This window comes from Heloderma suspectum, chromosome 6 (genome assembly GCF_057233095.1).
Source record: "Heloderma suspectum isolate Gila_16-S chromosome 6, 16-S_ref, whole genome shotgun sequence".
NCBI lineage: Eukaryota > Metazoa > Chordata > Lepidosauria > Squamata > Helodermatidae > Heloderma > Heloderma suspectum.
The window spans coordinates 63,546,583-63,572,929 of NC_139463.1; the positions used below are offsets into that span (position 1 = coordinate 63,546,583).

Here is a 26,347-nt window from a genome sequence, read left to right on the forward strand (position 1 = left end):
TCTTTGTTCATTGATTGTAAGCTGCTCTGGGATCCTTTTTTGGCTGAGGGGAAGGATTAAAATGCATAAATAAATAAATAAAGTTATAATTTTGTAAACTGCCCAGAGAGCTTCTGCTATGGGGCAGTATAGAAATATAATAAATACTACTACCACTACTAATGGTAGGGCCAGCCCTGGGGATGATGGGAGCAATGGTTGGTCTGACTATGTATAAGAGATCTTCCTATATTCCTTCCTGTAAAGCTTCATACGTTCACTCATGCGTTCATAAAGGAAGACTATAAATATAATGCATATATAAGTAAAAAAGAATTGAAGGGAACATTGTGTGTGTGTGTGTAGTGCGGGCGTGGGGTGGGGTCCAGCTATATTGCCATTCAGATGTTTATATACTGTATTGGAAAAAAGCAGCCAGGCACTCTCTATATATGACTTAACGCTAAATAAAAATGTGTAGGATCATACTGTTACATAAAGTTGATTTAGCCCCCTCTTTAAAACACTTAAATAATAAGAAACAATTTTTGTGCAATTATTCAGAATTACAAATATTTAACAACTGAGGAAAGCAGATTCTTAACAGACATCCAAAATAAGAAAGAGTCTTATGGTCCCCTAAGGACTAGCATATCTATTGTGGCATGAACTTTTGTAGGCAAGAATCTACTTCATCCATGCATGAAGTCTCCCTGAAAATATCAGATTGTGGTTTCTTTAAAGCCTTGGACTTGAAAAGTTTATACTTCAGTCTGAAGCTATGACATGCACGCGCGCGCGCGCGCACCTGAAATAATAAGCGGGGAAAGAGGCGTGTTTCAGAGAATAAACTGCAACCATTCAAGCCACTTAAACCACCCCAAATGTATTGCCTATTTCATTCCAAGCCTCTGAGGGCAACGGTTGCGCCAAGACGCAAAATAAACCCCAGTTACAAACTTGCAACACTGCCCGACCAACCTGATTTCCCATGATGTTTGGTTTGGTTTTTAACTCCGGCAATTGTCCAAGATCAAGGTGCACATTTCGGCTTCACTGCTCCAAGCAACAAGTGCAGGCAAAAAAGGAAAAGAGGCGGACGGGGGGGGCGGGGCGCGAGGAGAGGCGGGGCGCGGCGCGGCGCCAGCTCGCTCCTCTCCCGGGAAGGAGGAGGCGAGCTCGAGGCGCGGGGAGAGCGCCTGGCTGCTGGCGACCGAGGCTGCCCGCTCCGCCGCTCCCGCTTCCCCCCCGGCCGGGAAGCACCGAGAAGAAGGGGGGCTTCCTGCAGGGGGAGGGGGCGCCGCGCGAGAGGCCCCCGCGAGGAGGGGCCGGGTCCAGCCCCCGCGCGCTGCTGCCAGGCGCTGCCTCCCCCGCTTGCACGAGCATCCATAAAGGAGGATCCCGCTGGCAGCGGCGGCAGCGGCCGCCTGGCGAATAGAGCGCGCAGGGAGCAGGGCGCACGGAGCGGCGAAGGCGAGCAGGGCGATCCGGCCGGCAAGCGGGGCCCCCGCGGCGACTCCGGGAAAGCCCGGCCGGCGCCGGGGCGCGCGCCCGGCTTTGCAGAGGCGGCGGCGGCGGCGACCCTCTCCGCGGGGGATTTGCCTCCGCCACGCGCCCGTGGTGGCCGAAGGGAAGACGAGCCGGCAGCAGCCCACCTTTCTGCCCCTCCCGCAGCACCTCGGGGGCCGCCGGAAGGCAGCGCCGTCGGGGCGCCTCTGCCCTCCTCTCCCGCCGCCGCCGGCTGAGAGTCGAGGAGGACCCCGCCCGCCGCGGCCCCGTGCCTCCCCCCGCTCAGCAAGACGGGCCGGAGCGGCGCCCCGCGGCGCCCGCCAGGTCTCTCCGCCCCGACCGGCCCTCGCCCCCGCGCCTGGCATCGGTAGCCATGGCGCGCTGATCACGCGCCTCTCCGCCCCCAGCTGCAGCGCGCGAAGCGGTCCGCCCCGGGTCCCCCGTGCTGGGCAAGGCGGAGGAGGGCGCATTGGAGCACCCCTCGGCCTGGGGCCCTGCTGCGCCCCCGGGCGCCCCCGCCGTGGCCGGCGGGATGAAGCCGCTGGAGAAATTCCTCAAGAAGCAGGGCTCCCACTTGGCCGCCCGGTCTGGCCCCGGCGCCGGCGGGCAGGTGCCGCGCAGGCAGAGCGTCGCCAAGATCCTGCTGCCGGGATTCCTCAAGGAGCCCACCGAGGACCTGCCTGAAGCGGGCATGGAGGCCCCCGGCGACGGGCGATGGCTGGAGCTGCGGCCCCCGGATTCTGCGCTGCGCTCCCCGACGTCCTTCTCTTCGGAGGAGCTGTCCCCGGGCGGCGGCGGCGGGGGCGGCGGCGGCGAGAGCCAACTCAGCCCTGAGGCGGTGCCCACCTGCTGCTGGGCGCCGCTGGCAGAGCCCCAGAGCCCCGATCGGCTGCTGGGGAGGCTGCTGGAGAGGCTAGGGGGGGACCCGACCGCCCCCCACGGGCATGGCTGTGGTACAGGTAGGGCACCTAGCAGGGACCCTGGGGCAAGAGTTGGGGGAGCGGCCAAGGTGGGCAGGGGGTGGCCGAGGGGAGAGCGGGCAAAATAGGCAGAGGTAGCGCTGGGGGATCCTAGCCTCATGGGAAGAGGCAGGGCCATATGTGGAATGTTACAAAGAATAGGGATAGATTTGGGGGCAGGTGATAGTAGGATTAGACAGACAGATATGTCTTCATTTGAGCCCTGGAAGCTGGAACCAATTTAGAGTGCAAGGGATCCTCAGGCCCACAGTATGTGACTTCATACTGAAACAAAAAGAGTGTCTCTGAGGATGTGCAAAGTGTCTCCCCTCCCTCCGTTTCTGATCAAAACGGAGCACAGGGCATCCAGATCCAAGGGTGTGATTTCCATGCAAACATGAGCATGGATTTCCACCACTCCCTGAGATTTTCAGAGAGTGGGATCCACTGGGCCTAATCGTTGGGGAGCAGAACCAAGCTGGGAAGATGGGTTGCCTTGCCTGCTGGTCATGGGGTGATTGGAGATGTGGGGACCCTAGCTGGTGTATTCACTTCAGTTTGGGAGCAGTGATCTGGAGAAATAAGTCTAGCATGGAGGAAGAGCTTTTGAGGGGGGCAGAAAAGGAGGTGGGGCAAAAAAGTTGGGGGAGGAATCTCTCCTTTGCCCTGGTGATTGCACATGTTTCAAGGATGATGGCAAATGTGGAATGCTCGGGATGGGGCCGGGGTGTCTGCCAGGGGTACTTGTGTTGGGGATATGTTGTCGGGATAGGGACGTTTGAGGGCCCTGGGGTTGCCTGGTGGGGGCTATGGGAGAGGATGGGGCAAGCTCATTCTTTGGGAGGTGTAACAGATGGGAAAGGAAGCAAAAGCTTCTGCTGTTCATTCCACCGAAGGTATCAAGGTGAAGTTTCCAGATGAAGGTGAGCCGTATGACAGGGCTTTGGGGAAGAAGGACTGGGGTCAAAGAAAGAGATCTCAGGCTGGGCCAGGGAGGTGAGGAACTTCTTAAAAGCTGAGTATGAGTGCTAATGCAGCAAGAGCTCTGAGTCAGTGCCCAGTTCAAATCTTAGCTCAACCATGAAATCACTGGGTGGCCTCAAAGAAGGCGCTGACTCTATGTCTGTTGGAACCCCTGGCCTGCCTTGCAGTGATGTTGTAAGGATTACTGAAGGAGTTTATGGGAAGGACGTTGAGCCCTTTAGCAAACCCTTGGATTCCCGCATTGAGCAGGGGGTTGTACTCAATGGCCTTGTAGGCATCTTCCAACCCTACTATTCTATGATTCTATGAAATCTGCTATATGCATACTAAATATTGTAATAATTTCTCTGTAATTTGTTTTTAAGTATACACATGTTTTACAGTAACTATCCTCACAACCACTGCCTGACACTATGCGACACTACACTACGCTACACGGTGTCAAGTGTGGAAGAGGTTGGACTTGGATGGAGTATGGCTTTGAGAGTCAGGAGGTTCAGTCTTTTGTGTGCGTGTGTGGGAGGGAGAGGGTACTGAGACCTTCACACCGCACATTCTGATGAAAATGCAATACATTTTTTATCTCCAAATTTGGGGGGATGGGATTACCTTCAGTGTTTGGAAAATTAAATCTCCTAAAATTATATTCACTTATATGCAAGTCAGTTAAAGCCATATATCAAAATGCACAGTTTCATCTTCCGTACTTGTGTGTAAAGGTTACAAAAAGTTAAGTATATCATCATATATGAATGAAAATCAGCTATATATATATATGATTATTTTTATACCAATTTTAACATCAGTATTATTTATTAGCTTTTTTAACCGCCTTATCTGTCAAAAAGCCATTGAGGCGGTGCACAGCAATTAAAAACAATAAAACCTTAAAACAATAAAAATAAGACAAGGGCACAATCCTATGGCTGCTAGTCAGCAGTTAGATGGCCATAGGATACGTCGGTTCCCAGGAACCAACCTCGAGGCAGTGCGGCTTGGCCCCACACTCTGGGCTCGTAAGAGCAGCAAAAACGGGATGTTCCTGGGGGCAGGGAGGACGGAAGTGCCTTTCCAACGTTTCCTATGCATCGTCCCGTCTCTGCCACCCCCCTCTCCGACTTCCCACGGCTAGACAGCTGAAATCGGCTGTCTAGCCGCGAATGCAGGGCGGCTGAAGCACGGAGGGGAAGATCCCCTCCGCACTGTTAATGCCCTGCATTGGATAGGCTGTCGCCTCCAAGTTCGGAGGCAGCCTCCTATCCCGATAGGATTGCGCCCTAAAAGCAATAAAACATTAGAATATTTAAACAAATACATAATCTAGAAGGCTAGATTTAAAAGATGTATCTTCGCACCCTTCCTAAAAGCCAAGAGAGTGGGAGCCAATCACAGCTCCTGCAGGAGCGTATTCTACAATTTGGGAGCAACACAGGAGAAATCCCTTTCATGTGTGCCTGATAAACGGGCTTCTGTGGGTAACGGTGTACTTGAGAGGGCCTCTTCTGCAAATCTTAATACCCGGGCAGGCTCATAACAAGACAGCCAGTCCCTTAGATAGCCAAGTCCTAAGCTGTTTAAGGTTTTAAAGGTTAAGACCTTGAATTCTACCCAGAAAGCAACTGGCAACTAGTGTATGTTTTTCAAGACATGTGTAATATGAACCTGATATCGTTCACTGGTCAACAGCCTAGCTGCTGCATTTTATACCGACTGTGTCTTGTGAGCGCTCTTCAAGGGTAGTCCCAGGTAAGTGCATTGCAATAGTCTAAATGTGAAGTAACCAAGGCTTAGATAACTGTTGCCAAGCCAGGAAGAGTTGTAGCTGGTGCACCAAGCATAATTGTGCAAATGTACTCCTTGCCACCTCCACAACCTGAAGATCCAGGGACAGTGAAGGAATGGTGTAGGATCCCAAACTGCACACCTGATCCCTCAGGGGGTGTGCAGCCCTTTCCAGAACAGGTTGAATTGCGATCCCTGAGTCAGGCTTTCTACTGACCAACAACATCTCCGTCTTGTCTGGGTTTAAGCCTCAGCTTGTTCACCCTCATCCAGCCCACTACTGAAGCCAGGCAATGTTCAAGGGTTTTGACTGTTTCCTTGGTGTTAGGTTGTTGTAGAAACTTCTACAAGGTGACAAAGAGCAATAGAGCTGAGTGACATCACCATATTACTCCAAAGTTCCAAGTGAACTGTCCCAGCGGTTTCATGTAAATAAGATGGGGACAAGACAAAACCCAGTGGCCAGGGAGTTAAACAGTAATCCATCAACACCATCTTCTGGAAAGGACCCAACAGAAGGGACTGAAAGAATTACAAAACCGCGCCTGCAAGGCCCACCCCTGCCAGGCGGTCCAGAAGGATACCATGGTCAATGGTATCAAAGGCCACTGAGAGGTCAATAGGGTCACATTTCCCCATCCAGTTCCCGGCATAAGTCATCTTTCAAGGCGACCAAAGCAGTCTCGGTCTCATATCCTGTGTGAAAGCCCAGTTGAAACGGATGCAGATAACCAGTATCATCCAGACGATCGAGTTGCCACGAGGCTTCTTGATCACCACCAAGATTAGTACATCCAACATGATGCGTTCTCAGTGGACTGAGAAGGAAGTACATCAGAAGCATCAGAATACATCCGAAGCAGGGAACAGGCTAGGGAGGCAGTTGGACAGTTGGATGACAATGGAGTACTAAAGGAGGATGAAGAGACTGCAGAGAAACTGAATTAATACTTTGCATCTGTCTTCACTGCAGAAGATGTAGGGCAGCTATGTGTGCTTGAACTGAGTCAAATAGAGGTGGCAAGCATCTAGACCTTATTGACAAACAAATCACCAGGTCCAGATAGTACCCATCCAAGAGTTCTTGAAGAACTCAAATGTGAAATTGCCAGTCTTCTAAGAAAAATATGCAATGTGCCTCTATGATCAGCTTCTGTACCGGAAGACTGAAGAGCGGCCGATGTAATGTCAATTCTAAAAATGGGATCCAGGGGGAATCTAGGTAATTACAGGCTGGTTAGCGTAAGCATTATTAAAGATAAACATTATCAGGCATAAAGCACAATGGGTGGAGAACATGTGGCCCGTGGCCTACATGCGCCCTCATCCTTTCTAAAACCCCTGCCCCTCTAACACTGAATTTGCCCTGCCATGCTGCACAGTGGCAAAAAAGAAAAGCCTGTTACCGGTCCTTTAAAAGCACAACATTATCTTGTTTTAAAGCTGAATTTGTCCTTTTTAAGGACCTGCGGTGGTTTGCTGCCAAGTTGCAGCAAGAAACCAGCATTTTTTGGTCACAGGGCTATCAACATTTGGTGGTACAGCAATGGCTGGAGTGCGGCCTGGGGTGGGGTGGGAGTTAGAAAGTGCCTCCTGGACCCCCTGAAGTTGCCCAGCCCTGATCTAGGAGGACCTGTCCGGCTGAAAGCTCAAGAAAAATGATAGAGCTCAGTGAAAATGTCAACCCAGTGTGTACCTGCTGTGAAAAAAGAAAATTCTATGTTGCAGATCCTGGGGGGGGGGGGGGAATCGAAACTACAACTGCCAATATCATAATGTCCTTATACAAATCTATAGCATGGCTATGCTTGGAATACTGCACTCCATATCTCAAAAAGAGGTGGAAAAGGTGCAGAAAATGGCAACCAAAATGACTGAGAGGCTGGAACAACTCCTATGAGGAAAGGTTATGTTTGGGGCGTTTCAGCTTAGACAAAAAGGCGAGTAAAGGATGTGGCATGATAGAGATGTATACAGTTATGCCTGGTGTGAAGAAAGTGGACAGGGAGACATTTTTTCTCTTAAAAAACTAGAGCCTGAGTTCATCCAGTGAAGCTGGATAGTGAGAGATTAAGGACAGACAAAAGGAAGTACTTCTTTACAGAGCACTTAGTTCAGGAGTCCAGAACTGCTTTGGGGTTGGGGGGCTTATATGAGGTCATGTGGGCCTGGGTACACCCACCTGACGTAACGTGCTGCCCAGGTGGCGGGGCTTGGAGCCTAAGCCCCGCTCCTTGGAGGAACCCCAAGAGGCATGAAGGCCAGCTGGTGTGCTCCGTGGGCCAGAGGTTCTGCACCCCTGGTGTAGTTAAACTATGGAATTTGCTGCCACAAGATGTAGTGATGGCTGCCAACTTGGATGGCTTTAAAAGGGGATTAGACAAATTCATGAGGATCACTGGCTGTATATATATTACCTCCCATATGGGAGACAGTATGCCTTTCAATACCAGTTGCTGGGGAACACGAGTGGGAGGGTGCTATTGCATTCATGTCCCGTTGTCAAGGGTTTTTATTAGTGCTGTGCCAAAAATTTCTCCCGCATTTTTTTCGACCATCCTCATTCAATTTGATAGAAGAGAAGTTGCTTCCAAAAAGAAATTCGGTGGTGAAGACATTTTGGAGAAATTTGGGTTTCTTGGGCTCACCTTACTTAGGAGGTGGCCGAGGAGTGAGCACAAGGGTCCTGTTTTGCATTGTGCAATCATCTCTCTGGCCGCCTGCATTTTTTATTCATTTTTATTTATTTATTACATTTATATCCCACCATTCTTCCATCATGGAACTCACGGTGGCTACATGTGGTTCCCAGGTGGTCTCCCCTCCAAGCACTGACCACACCCAGACCTGCTTAGCTTCAGCAAGGTGGCTGCCTCATGTGCCTTCAAAATATGCCCTGAGACCTGGGGAGATGAGGAGGCTACTATGCCTGTGGCCTCCTCAGCTTCCTACACTTCAGCTAAAGCCCAGTTTAAGGCACCAAGAGGTAATTCCTCCCATGGGGCCTTTTCAGATCAGGACGTGCAGGCAGCCTGGGAGGCTCGCTGTGATCAAGGAAGCTCAGAAACACCACAAAAATACATGATGAAACATCCCGAATGAGGCAGAACAAGGGAAGCCCCTTTCATTGTGGGAGAAAACGTTCAGGAAATTTGAGGACAGCTTTTGGCAGAGCACGAACTCCCCCTCATCCCTGGAGCTGGACCCAACACTGCCCCCACCTGCCTTGTGGTGGGTGCAGACTGGGGGCCGGCCTGTCAAGACAGCTGATGCTCTTGCAGCAACCCCCCCCAAAAAAAACCCTTACCAAAAAAAGAAAGAAGCTGTGCTATGACCCCTGTCAGTGGGGAGCCCTATCTGGGAGAAATGGATGAGAATTTCTCCTCCCCCTGGAGAAATTCGGAGAAATTGGCTCCCAAATTTCTCTGCCCACAAGTAAGATGGAGAACTTCAAGAGGCCATTTATGCGCAGCTCTAGTTTTTACTTTCAATAGTACAGCAGCAAGTAAAATTGAACATTAAGATAAACACCTCTGCCATGACTCTGCCTTGGGTCATCACTTACATTTCACTCCCAGTGTCTCCCACCTGAACAATGGGAATATTAATTGCCTGCCTTTGACCAAGTCTTTGTGCAGCTCAACTGGCCACTTTGAGACTTATCCGTGATCTATAGTAATTCAGATGTAGAACTGTATTTCTACATCTGAGTTACAGTGTATGTCTCTGGATGAAAAAGGTAATTGACTCCATTCCCCCCCCCCCTTGATTTGCACCTGGCTCTGATTAGAGAATATTGGGTTTCTAGTAAAACAGATCCCATAATCCCAAAGTTTGCACATCCCTTCCCTAAAGGATGATAATACTATGCTCCAGGATATGGGAGACAATTCTCTTATGGGGAAGCAGACTTTCTATCCACATTTGATTTTTTGATGTATGTAGGTTGAATATCTACAATTTTATTGCTGGATTTTGAACTGGTTTTCCACAGTAGGATTTAGCTCCAGAACATTTGGTGCAAATAAAATAAATAATAATCCTTAGATATCTCTGAACATGTGCAAAGTGATTTTGTGTTGCTAGTCAGAAGCTAGAGTCAATCATATGCATCTGAGAATAGGAGGCAGGGTTTTCAGGCCCCAAAGTGGAATTTCCAGGCAACTTTAAGCCATCTCTCCCAGAAATTAGTATCTGAGGGTCAAATCTTCGTATGTTTCAAATTCACTTGGGAACTTGCAATCCATCCTGGTTTAAACAGGTTGCTAGGATAGTAGAAATCAAAGAACTGGGACATGACCTGGCTATATAATTCCTTCAGGTACTATGGGGCACAAAAACAGGTTGGCATGAGCCTTGGGCTGGACTTTGGTTTGAAGTCTTGCATGGTATGTAAAACAGATAGCATAGGCCTCGAGTTCCTGAACCTCTTTGTTAATCTTTAACATCACTCCTGTGCTACATTAGGATAGGAAGAAAAAGGCAGGAAGCTCTCAGAAGTGGTCCATGCTCCATCTGGGGAAAGATGCTGAGGCCCATCACCCCGCCTAGATATGGGGTGAGGCTTCGAACAAAACAGTTGTTGCTGGGCACTTTTGTACTATTCTGTTCTTCTCTGGGTATAACTTTACAGAGAAATAAAGTTATAATCTTATTTCTTTGCATCAGAGTTAAATAACACTGGAATTGTTTCATGCTCCCAACTTCCCTGAGCTGTAGGAAATTTCAGGAGGGTTTTTATATGGTCAGTTTCCGTTGTTAGGAGATATTACTAGCGATCTGTGGTCCTGGTGGCCTGTGTGTGTGTGTGTGTGTGTGTGTGTGTGAGAGAGAGAGAGAGAGAGAGATGAGGGAAGTAAGTAAGTAAATTTATTTACAAATATACAAGCTGAGCATAAGAGCAGATGAGCATCCCAGCCAAAACTGATAGTCTTTAAAGCAGCATCAATCTCCCCCAAAGCAAACAGCGTACCCTAGAACCCCCTAGCTTGCTGGAAAAATACAGACTTACGTTTTCTTCACTGACTACAGTCCAACGCCCAACTGTTTCTCTCAAGCCCTGCTCTCAAACAGATAGAACACTGGTCTCAGCTCCCACACTGGGTAGTAAATATTCCATTTGCTAGTAGCCACCAGCTATCAAAAGCCCACTAAAGACACGTTTTCCTTCCTTCCTTCCTTCCTTCCTTCCTTCCTTCCTTCCTTCCTTCCCTCCTACCTATCTACCTACCTTCCTTCCCACTTTCCTTTGGATTCTGGGACCACAGGCTATACTTCCTGGAAGATGGGCTGTTGGCAAGGGATGGGTTGCACCTCACAAAGGATGGGAAGAATATGTTTGACCACAGCATGAAGAACTTCATCAGGAGGGCTTTAAACTGAATCCTATGGGGAAGGGAGATGTAATGTTGGGGGTAACAATGGACGTAGGCGCATGCACTGCAACGGAGAGAACAGCTCTGATAGCGCCCAATAATAGTCTTCAGACATATGTAGGAAGAAAGCCAGACTATGAAGCACATGGTCTTCGATGTCTGTATACTAATGCCCAGAGCATGGGAAACAAACAGAACGAACTTCAGCTCTTAATACGGGAGGGAAATTATGACTTCATAGCTATAACTGAGACTTGGTGGGATGACTTTCATGACTGGAATACAGCAATTGAAGGATATAACTTGTTCAAAAAGAACAGAAGGAACAGAAAGGGAGGTGGGGTTGCACTGTATGTGAAAAATACATATTTCTGCACAGAAATACAGGAGGATGAGCTTGGTAGCCCCATTGAGAGCATCTGGATCAAAATAAATGGAGCAAAGAATAAAAGGAACTTGGTGGTCGGAGTCTACTACCAGCCACCCAACCAAGGAGAAGACAAGGATGAAACTTTTGAAAAGCAAATGGCCAATGTTTTAAGGAAGCATGATGTAGTAGTAATGGGGGACTTCAATTTCCTCGATATTTGTTGGGAGACAAATTCTGCAAAACATGGCCCCTCCAGGAAATTCCTGACTTGTGTGGTGGATAACTTCCTTCTACAGAAAGTAGAGCCAGTGTGGTGTAGTGGCTAGAGTGCTGGACTGGGAGTCGGGAGATCCGGGTTCTAGTCCCCACTTGGCCATGGAAGCTCACTGGGTGACTTTGGGCCAGTCACAGACTCTCAGCCCAACCTACCTCACAGGGTTGTTGTTGTGAGGATAAAATGGAGGAAGGAGGAGGATCATGTACGCTGCCTTGAGTTCCTTGGAGGAAAAAAGGCAGGATATAAATGCAATAAATAAATAAATAAATAATAGAGGAAGGAACTAGAGGATCGGCTATCCTTGACTTGATCCTAACCAACAGAGATGACTTAGTGGATAAAGTAGCATTTACAGGAACTCTGGGGGAAAGCGACCATGTTGTACTTGAGTTCTTGGTTCTAAGGGAAGCAAAAGCCATGTGTAGTCAAACGCGCACCCTGGATTTTAGGAAAGCTGATTTTAATAAACTCAGAACAATGATCAGTAAGTGTCAAGGGCTCCTTGGAGGCCTCTCTCAGTCTAATCCAGTAGCCAAGTCCAGACACAGACAAAGGGATTCTTTTCAAAGCTTTATTCCTCTTTCACAACTTAACAACTCTACTGTTAGCAACTAGATATGAGCAGCAGAGTATCTATGCCCTAAATTGGAACGGTTGGTCCCCGTTTGAAGGAGAATCACTGGCAGACCCTGAACTTATGGGCTAGGGAGAGTCCCTCCCCTTTTCCCTTGGATCCTCTGGGCGCAACCATTGTTTGCACGCCAACCGGGCACTACGCCTCCTTTCCGCGCCCTCCATTTGGCGCCGCTCCCTGCGTCGGCGTCGCACATCCAGCAAGTCTGCTTCCCGCGCTGTCTCAGTCCCGGGACTGCTATCTATCCTAGGAATGCCGGTGGGAGGAACCTCTGTCAGCTGTTGGCCCTGGGAAGGATGAGCGCGCTCCTCTCCCAGGAGCAGCTCCTCCTCCTCAGAATCAGAACTACTCTGGGATTCTATGGGCTCAGTGTCCACCCTGACAGTAAGGTCCCACGGCAAGCGACGCTAACGAGAAAAGGAGTCCAAGATGGGTGGGAGCTTTTAAAAAAGGAAATTCTCAAGGCACAATCACAAACAATTCCAACAAGAAGAAAAGGTGGAAGACAACAGAAGAAGCCAATGTGGCTTCACAAAAAGCTTAGGGACGACCTGAAAACAAAAAAAGACACATATAGGAAGTGGAAAGAAGGCCAAGTAACAAAGGAAGAGCACAGGCAGGTAGCACAGAATTGCAGGGATGGCGTCAGGAAGGCTAAAGCTGAGAACGAGCTGAGGTTAGCGAGGGATGCTAAAAACAACAAAAAGGCTTTCTTCAGCTACGTGCATAGTAAAAGGCAGAGGAAATAAATGGTTGTTCAGCTATTAAATGAGGATGGCAAAACATTAACAGATGACAAAGAAAAGGCAGAGGTGCTCAATTCCTACTTTGGCTCAGTCTTCTCCCAAAAGAGGGTCTATGACCCCCCTGGAAAGGCAAAGTGCAGGCTGAAGGGGCAGGATTGCAGCTTGAGATCGATAGGCATATTGTCAAGGAACACCTAATGACTTTGAATGAGTTCAAATCTCTAGGGCCAGATGAACTGCATCCTAGAGTAATAAAGGAACTGGCAGAAGAACTCTCAGAACCGCTGTCTATTCTCTTTGAGAAATCATGGAGGACGGGGGAAGTGCCAGATGACTGGAGGAGGGCTAACGTTGTCCCTATCTTCAAAAAGGGTAAAAAGGAGGAACCTGGGAACTACAGACCAGTCAGTCTGACAACAATCCCTGGGAAAATTCTGGAGCAGATGATAAAGCAATCCATCTGGAAGCACCTTGAAAACAATGCCGTGATTACTCGAAGCCAACATGGATTTGACAAAAACAAGTCCTGCCAGGCAAATCTGATCTCATTTTTTGATCAAGTAACCTCCCTTGTAGACTATGGGAATGCTGTGGACGTCATATATCTCGACTTCAGCAAAGCTTTTGACAAAGTGCCCCATGATATCCTGATGAGCAAACTAGCTCAAAGAGGGCTAGATGAAACAACGATCCGGTGGATCCACAGTTGGCTACAGAATCGGACTCAAAGAGTGCTTATCAATGGGACCTTCTCAAACTGGGGAGAGGTAACGAGTGGGGTACTGCAGGGCTCAGTCCTGGGCCCAGTGCTCTTCAACATTTGTATTAATGACATGGAGGAGGAGGTGCAGGGAATGCTGATCAGATTTGCAGATGACACAAAATTGGGTGGGATAGCTAATACTTTGGAAGACAGAAACAAAATTCAAAGTGATCTGGATAGACTGGAGGGCTGGGCAGAAAACAACAGAATGACATTTAATAGGGATAAATGCCAAGTTCTGCACCTAGGAAAAAGAAACCAAAGGCATAGTTATAAGATGGGGGATACGTGGCTCAACAACACTACAAGCGAGAAAGATCTTGGAATTGTTGTTGATCACAAGCTGAATATGAGCCAACAATGTGATGTGGCTGTAAAAAAGGCAAATGCCATTTTGGGCTGCATTAATAGAAGCATCGCTTCCAAATCCCAGGAAGTACTAGTTCCCCTCTACTCAGCACTGGTTAGGCCTCATCTGGAGTACTGTGTCCAGTTCTGGGCACCACACTTTAAGAAGGATGCAGACAAACTGGAGAGGGTTCAGAGGAGGGCAATAAAGATGATCAGGGGACTGGAAGCCAAGCCCTATGAAGAGAGACTGAAAGAACTGGGCATGTTTAGCCTTGAGAAGAGAAGACTGAGGGGAGATATAATAGCACTCTTCAAGTACTTGAAAGGTTGTCACAGAGAAGAAGGCCAGGATCTCTTCTTGATCATCCCAGAGTGCAGGACACGGAATAATGGGCTCAAGTGACAGGAAGCCAGATTCCAGCTGAACATCAGGAAAAGCTTCCTGACTGTTAGAGCAATACGACAGTGGAACCAATTACCTAGGGTGGTGGTGGGCTCTCCCACTCTGGAGGCATTCAAGACGAGGCTGGACAGCTATTTGTCAGGGATGCTCTGACTTGGATTCCTGCATTGAGCAGGGGGTTGGACTCGATGGCCTTGTAGGCCCCTTTTAACCCTACTTTTCTATGATTCCTTCCTTCCTTCCTTCCTTCCTGTCTGCCCCCTCAACACATACACACACTTCTCCAACACTTAAAAGTATTATGTTTAAGTTGACACTGAGCGCTATAAAGTTTTATCTGTGCTGGTTGGTTCATTCACACATGCGCGTCTCATCACTTGATGAATTAAGAACTGCAGTGATGCACTGATGCATTACAAATGTACATGCGTGTGTGTGTATTAGTATTACTCTTACTTAGGTGGGTAGGTTTTTTCTCATGCTTAACTACTTGCCTGATTTGGCGTTGGGAAATAATTGGCTTGGTTTGCTTACATGAGTCACAAAGGGTGCAATCCTATGCATGTTCAGACAAAAAAAGTCCTGCAATTTCCAGCATGCCCTAGCCAGCATGGCTGTCCAAACATGCATAGGATTGTGCGCTTAGAGCTCTTTGCTCTGCAGAGGCCTTTTTGTTTTGTACCTGTTCTCCACTTGTGGCTTCTGCCAAGCCTGTTGATACCTCCATTTTGTGCATTGATGGTGCCGTTTTGGCAACATAAAGATAGGGATGACTCAGAAAATTAGTTTGCTATTACAATATAGGATATAACAATGCAACTTTGCAAATAGTTGTTTGGAGTGAATCACCCTCCCCGGCTTTGCTTAACTGCATCATATCTCTTTCTTACCCTTCTTCTTGCTGCTGATACTGTTGCTGCCAGCTAACCTCCTGTCACTTTAAGCGAGGGTTTGAACTGAAGGCATCTTGATCCATCCTGCACCTGCAGTGTGTCTACCAGAGAACATTGGCTCTTGCTAGACCTCTCCTGTTCCACTAATATCTTCTCTGAGGTTCAGTTGTGTCAGTCGGCTCTCCCAGGAGATACGTAGGGCATCTCCCTTGCTTTTCATTACCAGACTGGCTTTCCCTTTCATATTTTGACCTGACCAAATATTCTGTGCAGCAATAAGAAAGTTTGCTTTCTTATTCTTCCAGTAGAAGGTATCCTCTGTGTAGTTTGTGATCTCACAGCAGGTTGGTGGGCATGATTTTGGGATACTATGATGGGCTGTCCAGACAGCCATCTTCTCCATCAGGTTTGAGTGGACCTGTGAAAAGAAGCAAAGGAGAGCAAGCACGCACCTCTCAAGGGATTTGAGGCTAAGGCCAGGATTATAAAAGCTCTCTGTAGGTCTATTAAGAAACAGGGAACCCTAACATCACCCTCTTTTATTGGGACACCTCCAGACAGGGGTGATTCCAGGGGGTACTGAACACTCCCCACAAAGATTTCCTGCTCCCCCAACTTTCAGTCGCAATATATATCCTATATAATGGGGATGTGCAACAAGAGGCCTGCGGACTGCACGTGACCGCCTCTATTAGCCCCAGGAGCGTAACCAAGTCACCTGTAGTGTTAGAGGGGCCTAGAGATCCATAATGCCTTGATTAAGTTCATTATTAGTGCAATTCCCTTGCTAGTAAGCCTCTGAGCATGTGAAGGTGAGTCAAAGGGCTGATAGTGTGGCCTAGCACATTCCATACTAATGAGTAGAGTATCTAATCAAGGTGTGCCAGGGAAGTGAAATTTGTTTACCTTAAAGCTACAGGTGGCTGGGCTGAGAACCAAGTGCTGTTAGTCTATGCTGGGAATGAATGCTAGGGGGTGCTTGGTGCTGTCATGCTGCCTCATTGCTAACAAGTATGGTATAAAACCCTTTGTACCCCATGGCTCTGGGTTCAGAGAAGTTGTCTGATCCAACCATTGGGTACACCTGTGTGCTGATCGTACTGAATAAACTATCTCTTTGTAAGTAAACCTGGGTCTGATTTATCACCATCTTGGCACCTCTAACCTAAGAGTTCAACGCCCACGACTGGGGCAATACACCGCTCCAGTTTTTGCAGCCCCTCTGTGCCGCTGTGGCAAAAATCACACCAATTTAGCCAGAAAACAAGTTGCATGGGGAGTGTGCACCTTGTGTTCAAGCAGAAATGTGCTTCTGGAAGCCTCACGGAATTGCGTTGCTGCTAAAAAAACCCAAGGTGAGTGCCCTTGTAAATTGATGTGATTTCTGCCACTACTGCAAATTCTGCAGGGGTTGGGAGGGGTTAATGTGGCCCCCAGTCCCCAGAAGGTGCCCTACAGCATGGATTAAATCCTTACTCTCCAAATTTGTGTTTGCCACCCCTTTGCTCCCTCAAATGGTTTTTTCTGGAGTCGCTCCTGCCTTCCGATTGGCCAAACCAGGTATAAGAATGAAAGTTGTGTGTTTGGTCCTAGCCTGATCATGCTGTGCTGCTGTCTTCTAGTCTTCTGGCTTGGACTCCATCACTGTTGTGCAGGGGTTCCGGCTCTCCTTAGGTCCTTGGCTAGAGTGAGTGTAATGTATACCGAACAGAGGTATACAAGTGACTACAACTATGAATATGACCTTCCCTAGCCTCAGCTCTTCTTTGCTTATTCTGATTTCCCTTTGCCACTTGCCACATTCTCTCTGCATCCTGGATCGTCTCATCAGCTACAGCCTGTACTCTGGCTTCAGACTCCACCAATGCTCTCTTATCCCCAGGCTTGGTTCTCTATAAGGTCGTCCACAGCCAGAGCCTGACCATGACAAATCAAGTTCACAGTCTGAGAGAGCAAGCAAGCACCTCAGCAGAAATGGCTCATCTTTAAAGCAGTATCAGTTCCCCTAGAAGCAAACAGCATACCCTTGGAGCCTCAAGCCAACTGCAAAAACCCTGTCTTGTTCTCCTTGTTGGCTATAGCCTTGGTGGAGACAGACTGTGTGGGTTGGATGCTTACTCGATCTTTATCTACCCCTTTTCAAAACTACCATAGATAAGAGGTGCAAAAAGTATTTGCTGCAGGTAGCCTTTCAAGTCTTATCTGCCAGCCCCCAGATGCCCAGCATCTGCCAGCACCCAAAAAAGTGGAGAAGAGGGGGGAAACCACTCTAGAAACAGGCTCTATTGTTCCTGCCACAGAAGCCTCATTTCTAGAGTGCCCCTGGAACATCCTAGGAAGCAAGGACCATAGAGCCCGTTCTATGAAGACAGGGACTAGGGTTTCATGAGAAGAGGCAGAATTATTTGAAAATATCTCTGAGCATTTAGCAGACACTGTTAATGCTTGTTTTAAAATAATTTCTCAGCTACCATGAGGGCTAGAAACATGTTCATTTTAGTAGCAAATAATAATAAAAAAAAGCTGAGATCCGCAGAGCTCTACAATATACGACAGATTGTATGATGGGAAGCCAGCTGGCATTTAACTAGAGCATTGATCCTAGGGGTTGAATCCTGTGGAAAATTATAGTAAAACTCCACCCCAGCCTGGGGCTCTCAAATTGCAGCCATTGTGGATGCAAGGAGCTTTGTTATATGTTGACTCAGACCAGTGGGTTTTCTAGCCCTATACTGGAATTGTCGATACCGAATCTGAATCCCAGCTCTCCAAGGTGATGGGCAGAATTCTTTCCCAATCCCAGTCCCCTGGGTCCTCTCAAGTGGAGATGCTGGAGCTTAGAGTTCCAGCAAAGCACATCTGGCTTCTAGAGGTGGCCTGATGAAAGGAAGTGGGGGCTTCATGCTGAACCCCTATATGTTTCTGTTGTTACTTATTAAGGGCACAATCCTATGCATGTTTAGATAGAGAAGCTGGCTGGGGAATGCTGGGAGTTGTAGGCCTTTTCTCTGTCTAAACATGCATAGGATTGTGCCCTTAAACACCTGCATTCTGCCTTTCCACAAACGTTGCTTGTCTAGGGTGGCTAACAAAAGCCGCAATCCTTGTAAAATGATGCTTGAGGCCAGTTCGCACTGTACTTCATTCCTACACTTCAGCGAGTTCTGACTAACATGATCAGTGCTTGGAGAAAGGTAATGCGGATAGCTAGTGGGGAACGGATACAAGCAGCAGCATTCTGTTGTGGCAATGTTAGTTGGGTGGGGGGAGAGAAGAAGAATTCTTCTGAGCCTGTGCAGAGTGCCTTTCCAACAGCATGTTGAATTAGGAAGTAGCCTGGGCTTCCAGATTGGGGTGTGTGGCTTCCAGGCAGGCTTGAGTCCCAGCAGCCATCTTTTGAGAAAAACCAGAGTGTCTTGTGGCACTAAACAGGGGCCTAGTTGCATCCTTTTCACCACAGAGATTCTCCGCTTTCTTCTTCCCCTCCTCCTCCTCCCCCACCCAACAGTGCAGTGGCCAGCACTTCTTGTCCTTTGGGGTGGGGGCGACTCAGGGCTTCTGGCTCCAAGGACTCTTGCTGTCAACTCATTAGACTCCCGTCATCCTAGCTCCCAGCTTCCCACTCTAACCACTGGAGACATAAGTGCCTTTTATGTTGCTCTCTCCCTTAGGATATAATTATATGTTCTGTCCCCCCCCCCCCAAAAAAAAAAAAAAAAAAAAAGAAATGCAAGGCCCATAGGCTGTTGAGTGCTGGCTGAAATGTTTGCACAGGCCCGCCGTGCCTGGGAAAAACGCGGCTTGCTTTTTCCTTCCTTTATTGTTACACATCGCTAATTGCAGGACCACCCCAGCCGCAGAGCACGGTTCCCCATTGTGTTAAGGATTTCCTTAATCTTCCCCTCTCCCCAGCACCTCCGCTGCCTCCACTTATACAGAATTCCCTCCTCGCCTCGCGGACTAAGATCGCTTTGATCTGAGCTTGACGTCCAGGCCTGTCTCTCTCTCCTCTAGAGGGAGGATTTCCCAGACTTCACAACTTCTTTTCCTCCCAGTGGTTTGCAACTTGGAGAATGAAAGAAGTTGGCAGCTGTTCCCCATTTGAACAAATAGGGAAGGGGACCGTCACTTTGGTGGATCAGGCCAAAGGTCTGTCTAGTGCAGCAGCATTCTGGCCAGCCAGTTCCTCCTGAGGTGCTCACAATCTGGGCACACTGGAGATAGTTGTCCTTTGATGTTGGCTCCAGGGTCTGTTAATGGGAGGCATCCTTCCTCCAGACTTGCAAGTTCCATCCTTCACTAGTGTGGTTTGCTCCTCTCCTTTGAAGACTGCCCTGGTTCCCTGCTCTGTTACTCTCCATATAAGCATCTAGTCCTCGTTTTCCAAGCTCTCCCTTCTCCGCTCCTGATTGTGCCTCTTCCCTCATCTGCATCACCTCTTACCCCAGCGTTTTTTGCAAGTTAGGTCCAGCAAAGTTACTAAGGGAATGATCCTACAGCCCCTGGACAGTGCCTGAAAGGCCATAGGATACTTTGGAGTCCCAGCTCCAAGGTCGGAATCCGAGCTCCGACCTTGGAGGGGGGAATTGTAGCTCCAAGCCCCCTCCACCTCGCAGCCAGTTTCCTTGTGGAAACTTGACCTCGTAGGATGAGGGAAGGGGGCATTTCGGTGGGAGGGGAGGAGACTGGAGAGGCCAGGATATGAGCTACTCTGAGGCGTCTCCAGCCTCCTCCCCCTCTGAGACACCCCAGCTAGACCGGCAAAAGAGCCCGTCTAGCGAAAATGCAAAGCGGGAGGACAGGGAAGCCATAAGCCTCCGAATTTGGAGGCTTACGATCAACACAAAAGGATTGCACGCTAGGTCACAAAACTCTAGGCCAGCTTACCTGCTATTTGTGACCCAAAACAAAACCCAGCTTTTGTAAGGTTTCCCTGCCTAGAGGCAGTTCTCACATCCTGCAGGTCACCAGGTAAGGGGCTAGTTACAAGCCTGCCTTACATTCCTTCCAGCTGTCTAAGAGCTCCTCCGTCAGCAGCTCCCTTTCCCCAGCGTCTGTCTGTTCCGTTTCCCCTGTTCCTTACAGCTGGCCTTGCCTCACCTTCTCCATTTATCAGGCTACTTCCCTTCCTCTGTCAAGTCCTTCCTTGAGAGCCTTTCCTACAGCAAACCCTTTCCAGAACCACCTTAGCTCACCTTACTTGCACTTGCTCTAGTCTCGCCACACATTCGCCCTTCTATGATCCCCCCCCGCCCCCAATCCTGTCTTGTCTGACTCACTTATAGATTTCAGGCCCTCTGGGCACCTGTGACCTGTACAGCATCTACCCCACTCTGTTGGGGCCCAGCAACTGCTTGTAGCAATAATGGAGCGGGGGGGAGGGGGTCACTTTTCTCTGGCCTGCCTCCTAACTGTTATTGTAGCCATTACTGTCTTTCTCTATTTCTCCTTAGCCTCTGAGCCAGATAGGTGCTCAGTCTTTGCGTGTGGGGTCCTGTGCCTTAGGGGCACCTGGCAGCACATCACCCCTTGCAGTGAAGGGTAACTAACTCTGTGACACTTTTTCTTCTGCTAATCCCTTCCTGTACAGCAGTTTCTGGAGCCAGTTGGCTGGCTTCCCCATCTCTGAGTAGTTTTTCCTGGCAAAGCTGGTTGGCTGGTTTGGGTGTCCTTTTGCTGTTACTCACACTGGACCTGCATTGCTGAGCTAAGAAGGCAGGCTTGCTCCTCCTATGATTTGCACATACAGCATGCTGTTGCACTTGTTCAGTCACATTATGTCCTCTTCTCCACCCATTTTTTTTTCATCGCATTGGCCATTCCTTTTACATAGGCCACCCTTATTCCCACCTCTCCTGGAATTCACAGATATCACCCAATGTACCATCCAAAGCTCGCTGTTTTACATGTACCGTTTTTCATGCTGCAAAACCTCAAAAACTCACTGCTAGGTTGTACTTATGTATGGAGCCAGTGTAGTGGGATAGCTGAGACCAAACTTGAACTAGAAGCATCTGGTTGAAATCTCTCTACCCATCTGTTGCCTGGATAATAATACTGGTCTTCTTTACAGGGCTGTTGCATGGAACACTGATCTAATCTGTTTTGAACACTCTAAAGCATTTTTAAAATACTGAGTATTATTATTACTACTACTATTACTAAAAACTTTCACTTAAAAGTTCCAGCGGCAGGATAAAAAGGAGAATACCTTGTTTTAGTTTTCTTTTAGTTCCTGTGGTTAAAATTTAAACCCCCAAATATGATGCAAGCTAAAGCCCAAGGCTGCCCTAACTCCAGTGACCAGTGGGGCCCAACAGATAAAATATTGGGTTGAAGTTTGAAATAGCATTTGTTCTTAGATTCTCATTGTTGTTGTTGTTGTTGTTCAGTCGTTCAGTCGTGTCCGACTCTTCGTGACCCCATGGACCATAGCACGCCAGGCCTTCCTGTCCTGCGCTCTCTCCTGGAGTATGCTCAAGTCCATATTCATTGCATCGGTGATGCTCATCTCATCCTCTGCCGTCCCCTTCTCCTTTTGCCTTCAATCTTTCCCAGCATCAGGGTCTTTTCCAGTGACTTTTCTCTTTGCATTAGGTTACCAAAATGTTTGAGCTTCAGTATCTGTCCTTCCAATGAGCACTCAGGGTTGATTTCCTTTAGGATGGACTGATTTGACCTCCTTGCAGTCCAGGGGACTCGTAGGAGTCTTCTCCAGCACCACAGTTCGAAAGCATCGATTCTTCGGCGCTCAGCCTTCCTTATAGTCCAGCTCTCACAGCCATACATTACTACTGGGAAAACCATAGCTTTGATTGGACGGACCTTTGTCAGCAAGGTGATGTCTCTGCTTCTTACTATGCTGTCTAGGTTTGCCATAACTTTCCTCCCAAGCAGCAAGCGTCTTTTAATTTCATGGCTAGAGTCACCGTCTGCGGTGATCTTGGAGCCCAAGAAAGTAAAATCTGTCACTGCTTCCATTTCTTCCCCTTCTATATGCCAGGAAGTGATGGGGCCAGATGCCATGATTTTAGTTTTTTTAATGTTGAGTTTCAAACCAGCTTTTGCACTCTCCACTTTCACCCTCAACAAGAGGCTCTTTAGATCCTCTTCGCTTTAGTGTGTCAAGTAATAAAGGGCTCGCATATGTATAATATGCAGCTTTCCCCTTTAAAATATTCCCAACTGGGGTTGGGGCACCAACACTTTCTTGCTTCCTGTTTTAAAGTACTTGTACAGGAATAACCCTTCTGCACGTATGTAATGAGAGCCAGTGTGGTATAGTGGCTAGAGTGTTGGACTGGGAGCCAGGAGACCTGGGTTCTAGCCCCCACTTGGCCGTGTAAGCTCATTGGGTGAGTTTGAGCCAGTCACAGACTCTCAGCCCAACCCACCTCACAGGGTTGTTGTTGTGAGGATGAAAGGAGAGGAGGAGGATTCTGTATGCTGCCTTGGGTTTCTTGAGGGGGAAAAAAGGTGGGATATAAATGTAATAAATAAATAAATATGGGTAAGGTGGGGGTATGTTGTACTCCAGGGGTGCTTCCAGACAAGAGGGCTCCTGTCATTACCAATTAGAAGGGATTGTGCAGCTGTTCCGTCTTTCCCTCCTTCAAAGATTTTCCACAGTAAAATAAAGCTGGATGTCACTGTGGAAAAACATGGGAGGGCTTTGAGTGGAAGACATTATCCTCCCCGGCCCGGTAAAAGTCTGTGACTGAGGCAGGGTAATAGTGCAATAAAAACCTCAACTGGAATCACCCCAGGTATCAGAACCTGGCACAGAGTATATCACAAGGGCCCTAAGGGCCAAACTACATAGAACATTACACGGGTGACACATGAAATGCCTCCCAACTGTTTTTATTCCTCCAATGCAGCAGCAAGGGGTTCTGAATTCGATCAAACTTAATCCTTTCCCCGTGGGCTGCCTCACTGGGTAAACCTAGGCAGGCCTTTCCTTCAGCCTTGTTGTTGTTGTTGTTCAGTCGTTCAGTCATGTCGGACTCTTCGTGACCCCATGGACCATAGCACGCCAGGCCTTCCTGTCCTGCGCTCTCTCCCGGAGCATGCTCAAGTTCATATTCATTGCATCGGTGATGCTATCTAGCCATCTCATCCTCTGCCGTCCCCTTCTCCTTTTGCCTTCAGTCTTTCCCAGCATCAGGGTCTTTTCCAGAGAGTTTTCTCTTCGCATTAGGTGGCCAAAATATTTGAGCTTCAGCTTCAGTATCTGTCCTTCCAATGAGCACTCAGGGTTGATTTCCTTTAGGATGGACTGATTTGACCTCCTTGCAGTCCAGGGGACTCGTAAGAGTCTTCTCCAGCACCACAGTTCGAAGGCATCAATTCTTCGGCGCTCAGCCTTCCTTATAGTCCAGTTCTCACAGCCATACATTACTACTGGGAAAACCATAGCTTTGATTAGACGGACCTTTGTCGGCAAGGTGATGTCTCTGCTTCTTACTATGCTGTCTAGGTTTGCCATAGCTTTCCTCCCAAGCAGCAAGCGTCTTTGAATTTCATGGCTACAGTCACCGTCTGCAGTGATCTTGGAGCCCAAGAAAGTAAAATCTGTCACTGCTTCCATTTCTTCCCCTTCTATATGCCAGGAAGTGATAGGGCCAGATGCCATGATCTTAGTTTTTTTAATGTTGAGTTTCAAACCAGCTTTTGCACTCTCCTCTTTCACCCTCAACAAGAGGCTCTTTAGATCCTCTTTGCTTTCTGCCATTAGGGTGGTATCGTCTGCATATCAGAGGTTGTTGATAATTCTCCCGGCAATCTTAATTCCGACCTCTGATTCATCCAACCTGGCATTTCTCATGATGTACTCTGCATATAAGTTAAATAAGCAGGGTGACAATATGCAGCCTGGTCGTACTCCTTTCCCAATTTTGAACCACTCAGTTGTTCCATGTCTGGTTCTTACTGTTGCTTCTTGACCCTCGTACAGGTTTCTCAGGAGACAGGTAAGGTGGTCTGGTACTCCCATCACTTTAAGAATTTGCCACAGTTTGTTATGATCCACACAATCAAAGGCTTTAGCGTAGTCAATGAAGCAGAAATAGACGTTTTTCTGGAATTCTCTTGCTTTCTCCATGATGCAGCGAATGTTGGCGATTTGATCTCTAGTTCCTCTGCCTCTTCAAAACCCAGCTTGTACTTCCGGTAGTTCTCGGTTCGCATACTGCTGAAGCCTAGCTTGTAGGATTTTGAGCATCACCTTGCTGGCATGTGAAATGAGCGCAATTGTGCGGTAGTTTGAACACTCTTTGGCATTGCCCTTCTTTGGAATTGGAATGTAAACTGACCTTTTCCAGTCTTGCGGCCATTGTTGAGTGTGCCAAATTTGTTGGCGTATTGAATGCAGCACTTTAACAGCATCATCTTTTAGGATTTTAAATAGCTCAGCTGGAATACTGTCATCTCCACTAGCTTTGTTGTTAGTAATGCTTCCTAAGGCCCACTTGACTTCATTCTCTAGGATGTCCGGCTCAAGTTCAGTGACCGCACTATCATGGCTATCAGGGACATTAAGATCTTTCCTGTATAGTTCTTCTGTGCATTCTTTCCACCTCTTCTTAATCTCATCTGCATCTGTAAGTTCCCTGCCTTCTTTGTCCTTTATCATGCCCGTCTTTGCAAAAACGTTCCCTTGAGATCTCTGATTTTCTTGATGAGATGTCTAGTCTTTCCCATTCTGTTGTTTTCCTCGATTTCTTTGCATTGTTCATTTAAGAAGGCCTTCTTGTCTCTCCTTGCTATTCTCTGGAACTCTGCATTCAGTTGGATATCTCTTCCCCTTTCTCCCTTGCTTTTCGCTTCCCTTCTTGCCTCAGCTACTTGTAAAGCCTCATCGGACAGCCACTTGGCGTTCTTGCATTTCTTTTTCTTTGGGATAGATTGAGTTGCTGCCTCCTGAACAGTGTTACGGACCTCCGTCCATAGTTCCTCAGGCACTCTGTCTATCAGGTCTAATCCCTGAAATCTATTCCTCACCTCCACTGTATATTCATAAGGGATATGATTTAGGTCATACCTGAATGGTTTAGTGGTTTTCCCTACGTTCTTCAATTTAAGCCGAAATTTTGCAAAAGGAAGCTCATGATCTGAGCCACAGTCAGCTCCAGGTCTTGTTTTGACTGACTGTATGGAGCTTCTCCATCTTTGGCTGCAAAGGACATAATCAATCTGATTTCGATATTGACCATCTGGTGATGTCCATGTGTAGAGTCGTCTCTTGTGCTGTTGGAAAAGAGCGTTTGCTATGATCAGCGTGTTCTCTTGGCAAAACGCTATTAGCTTTTGTCCTGCTTCATTTTGTACACCAAGGCCATGCCTGCCTGTTATCCCAGTGATTTCTTGACTTCCTACTTTAGCATTCCAATCCCCTATGATGAAGAGGACATCTTTTTTTGGTGTTAGTTCTAGAAGGTGTTGTAGGTCTTCATAGAACCGATCAACCTCAGCTTCTTCGGCATCAGTGGTTGGGGCATAGACTTGAATTACTGTGATGTTGAATGGTTTGCCTTGGATTCGTACTGAGATCATTCTATCGTTTTTAAGATTGTACCCCAGTACTGCTTTTCTCACCCTTTTGTTGACTATGAGTGCTACTCCATTTCTTCTAAGGGATTCTTGCCCACAATAGTAGATATGATGGTCACCTGAATTAAATTCGCCCATGCCTGTCCATTTTAGTTCACTGATTCCCAAGATGTCGATGTTCAATCTTGCCATCTCATGTTTGACCACCTCCAGCTTACCTTGATTCATTGATCTGACATTCTAGGTTCCTAAACAATATTGTTCTTTACAGCATCGGATTTTCTTTTCACCACCAGACACATCTACAGCTGAGTGTCCTTTCGGCTTTGGCCCAGCCACTTCACTCTTTCTGGCGCTACTTGGAAATACCCTCTGCTCTTCCCCAGTAGTATATTGGACACCTTCCGACCTGAGGGGCTCATCTTCCGGCATCATATCTTTTAGCATTGTGATACGTTCCATGGGGTTTTCTTGGCAAGAATACTGGAGTGGGTTGCCATTTCCTTCTCCAGTGGACCACATTTTGTCAGAACTCTTTGCCATGACCTGTCCGTCTTGGGTGGCCCTTCACGGCATAGCTTATGGCTTCACTGAGTTACGCAAGCCCCTTCAGCCTTTCCTACCTGTAAAATGGGTGTAATCAAGACTTTCCTTGCAGGGTGATTGTGAGGAGAAAAGAGAGCTGATTTCTTTGGCCATTTTCAGGCCTGCTGAATTGATTTGTGGAGCTCCATACTGGAAGATTCAGGCTGAACGTTAAGAAAAGCTCCT

The 26,347-nt window shown here is 47.9% G+C and overlaps 1 protein-coding gene across 1 annotated transcript in view; it reads left to right on the forward strand.

Annotated features, from left to right (window-relative positions):
• The first annotated feature begins 2,020 nt into the window (after window positions 1–2,020).
• The window catches only part of RAPGEFL1 (Rap guanine nucleotide exchange factor like 1), an 85,149-nt gene continuing 60,822 nt past the window's right edge, over window positions 2,021–26,347 (forward strand). The window contains exon 1 of the mRNA XM_084808252.1: window positions 2,021–2,447. Coding sequence (XP_084664378.1) covers window positions 2,021–2,447 — 427 coding nt within the window. The remainder of the gene's footprint in view (window positions 2,448–26,347) is intronic.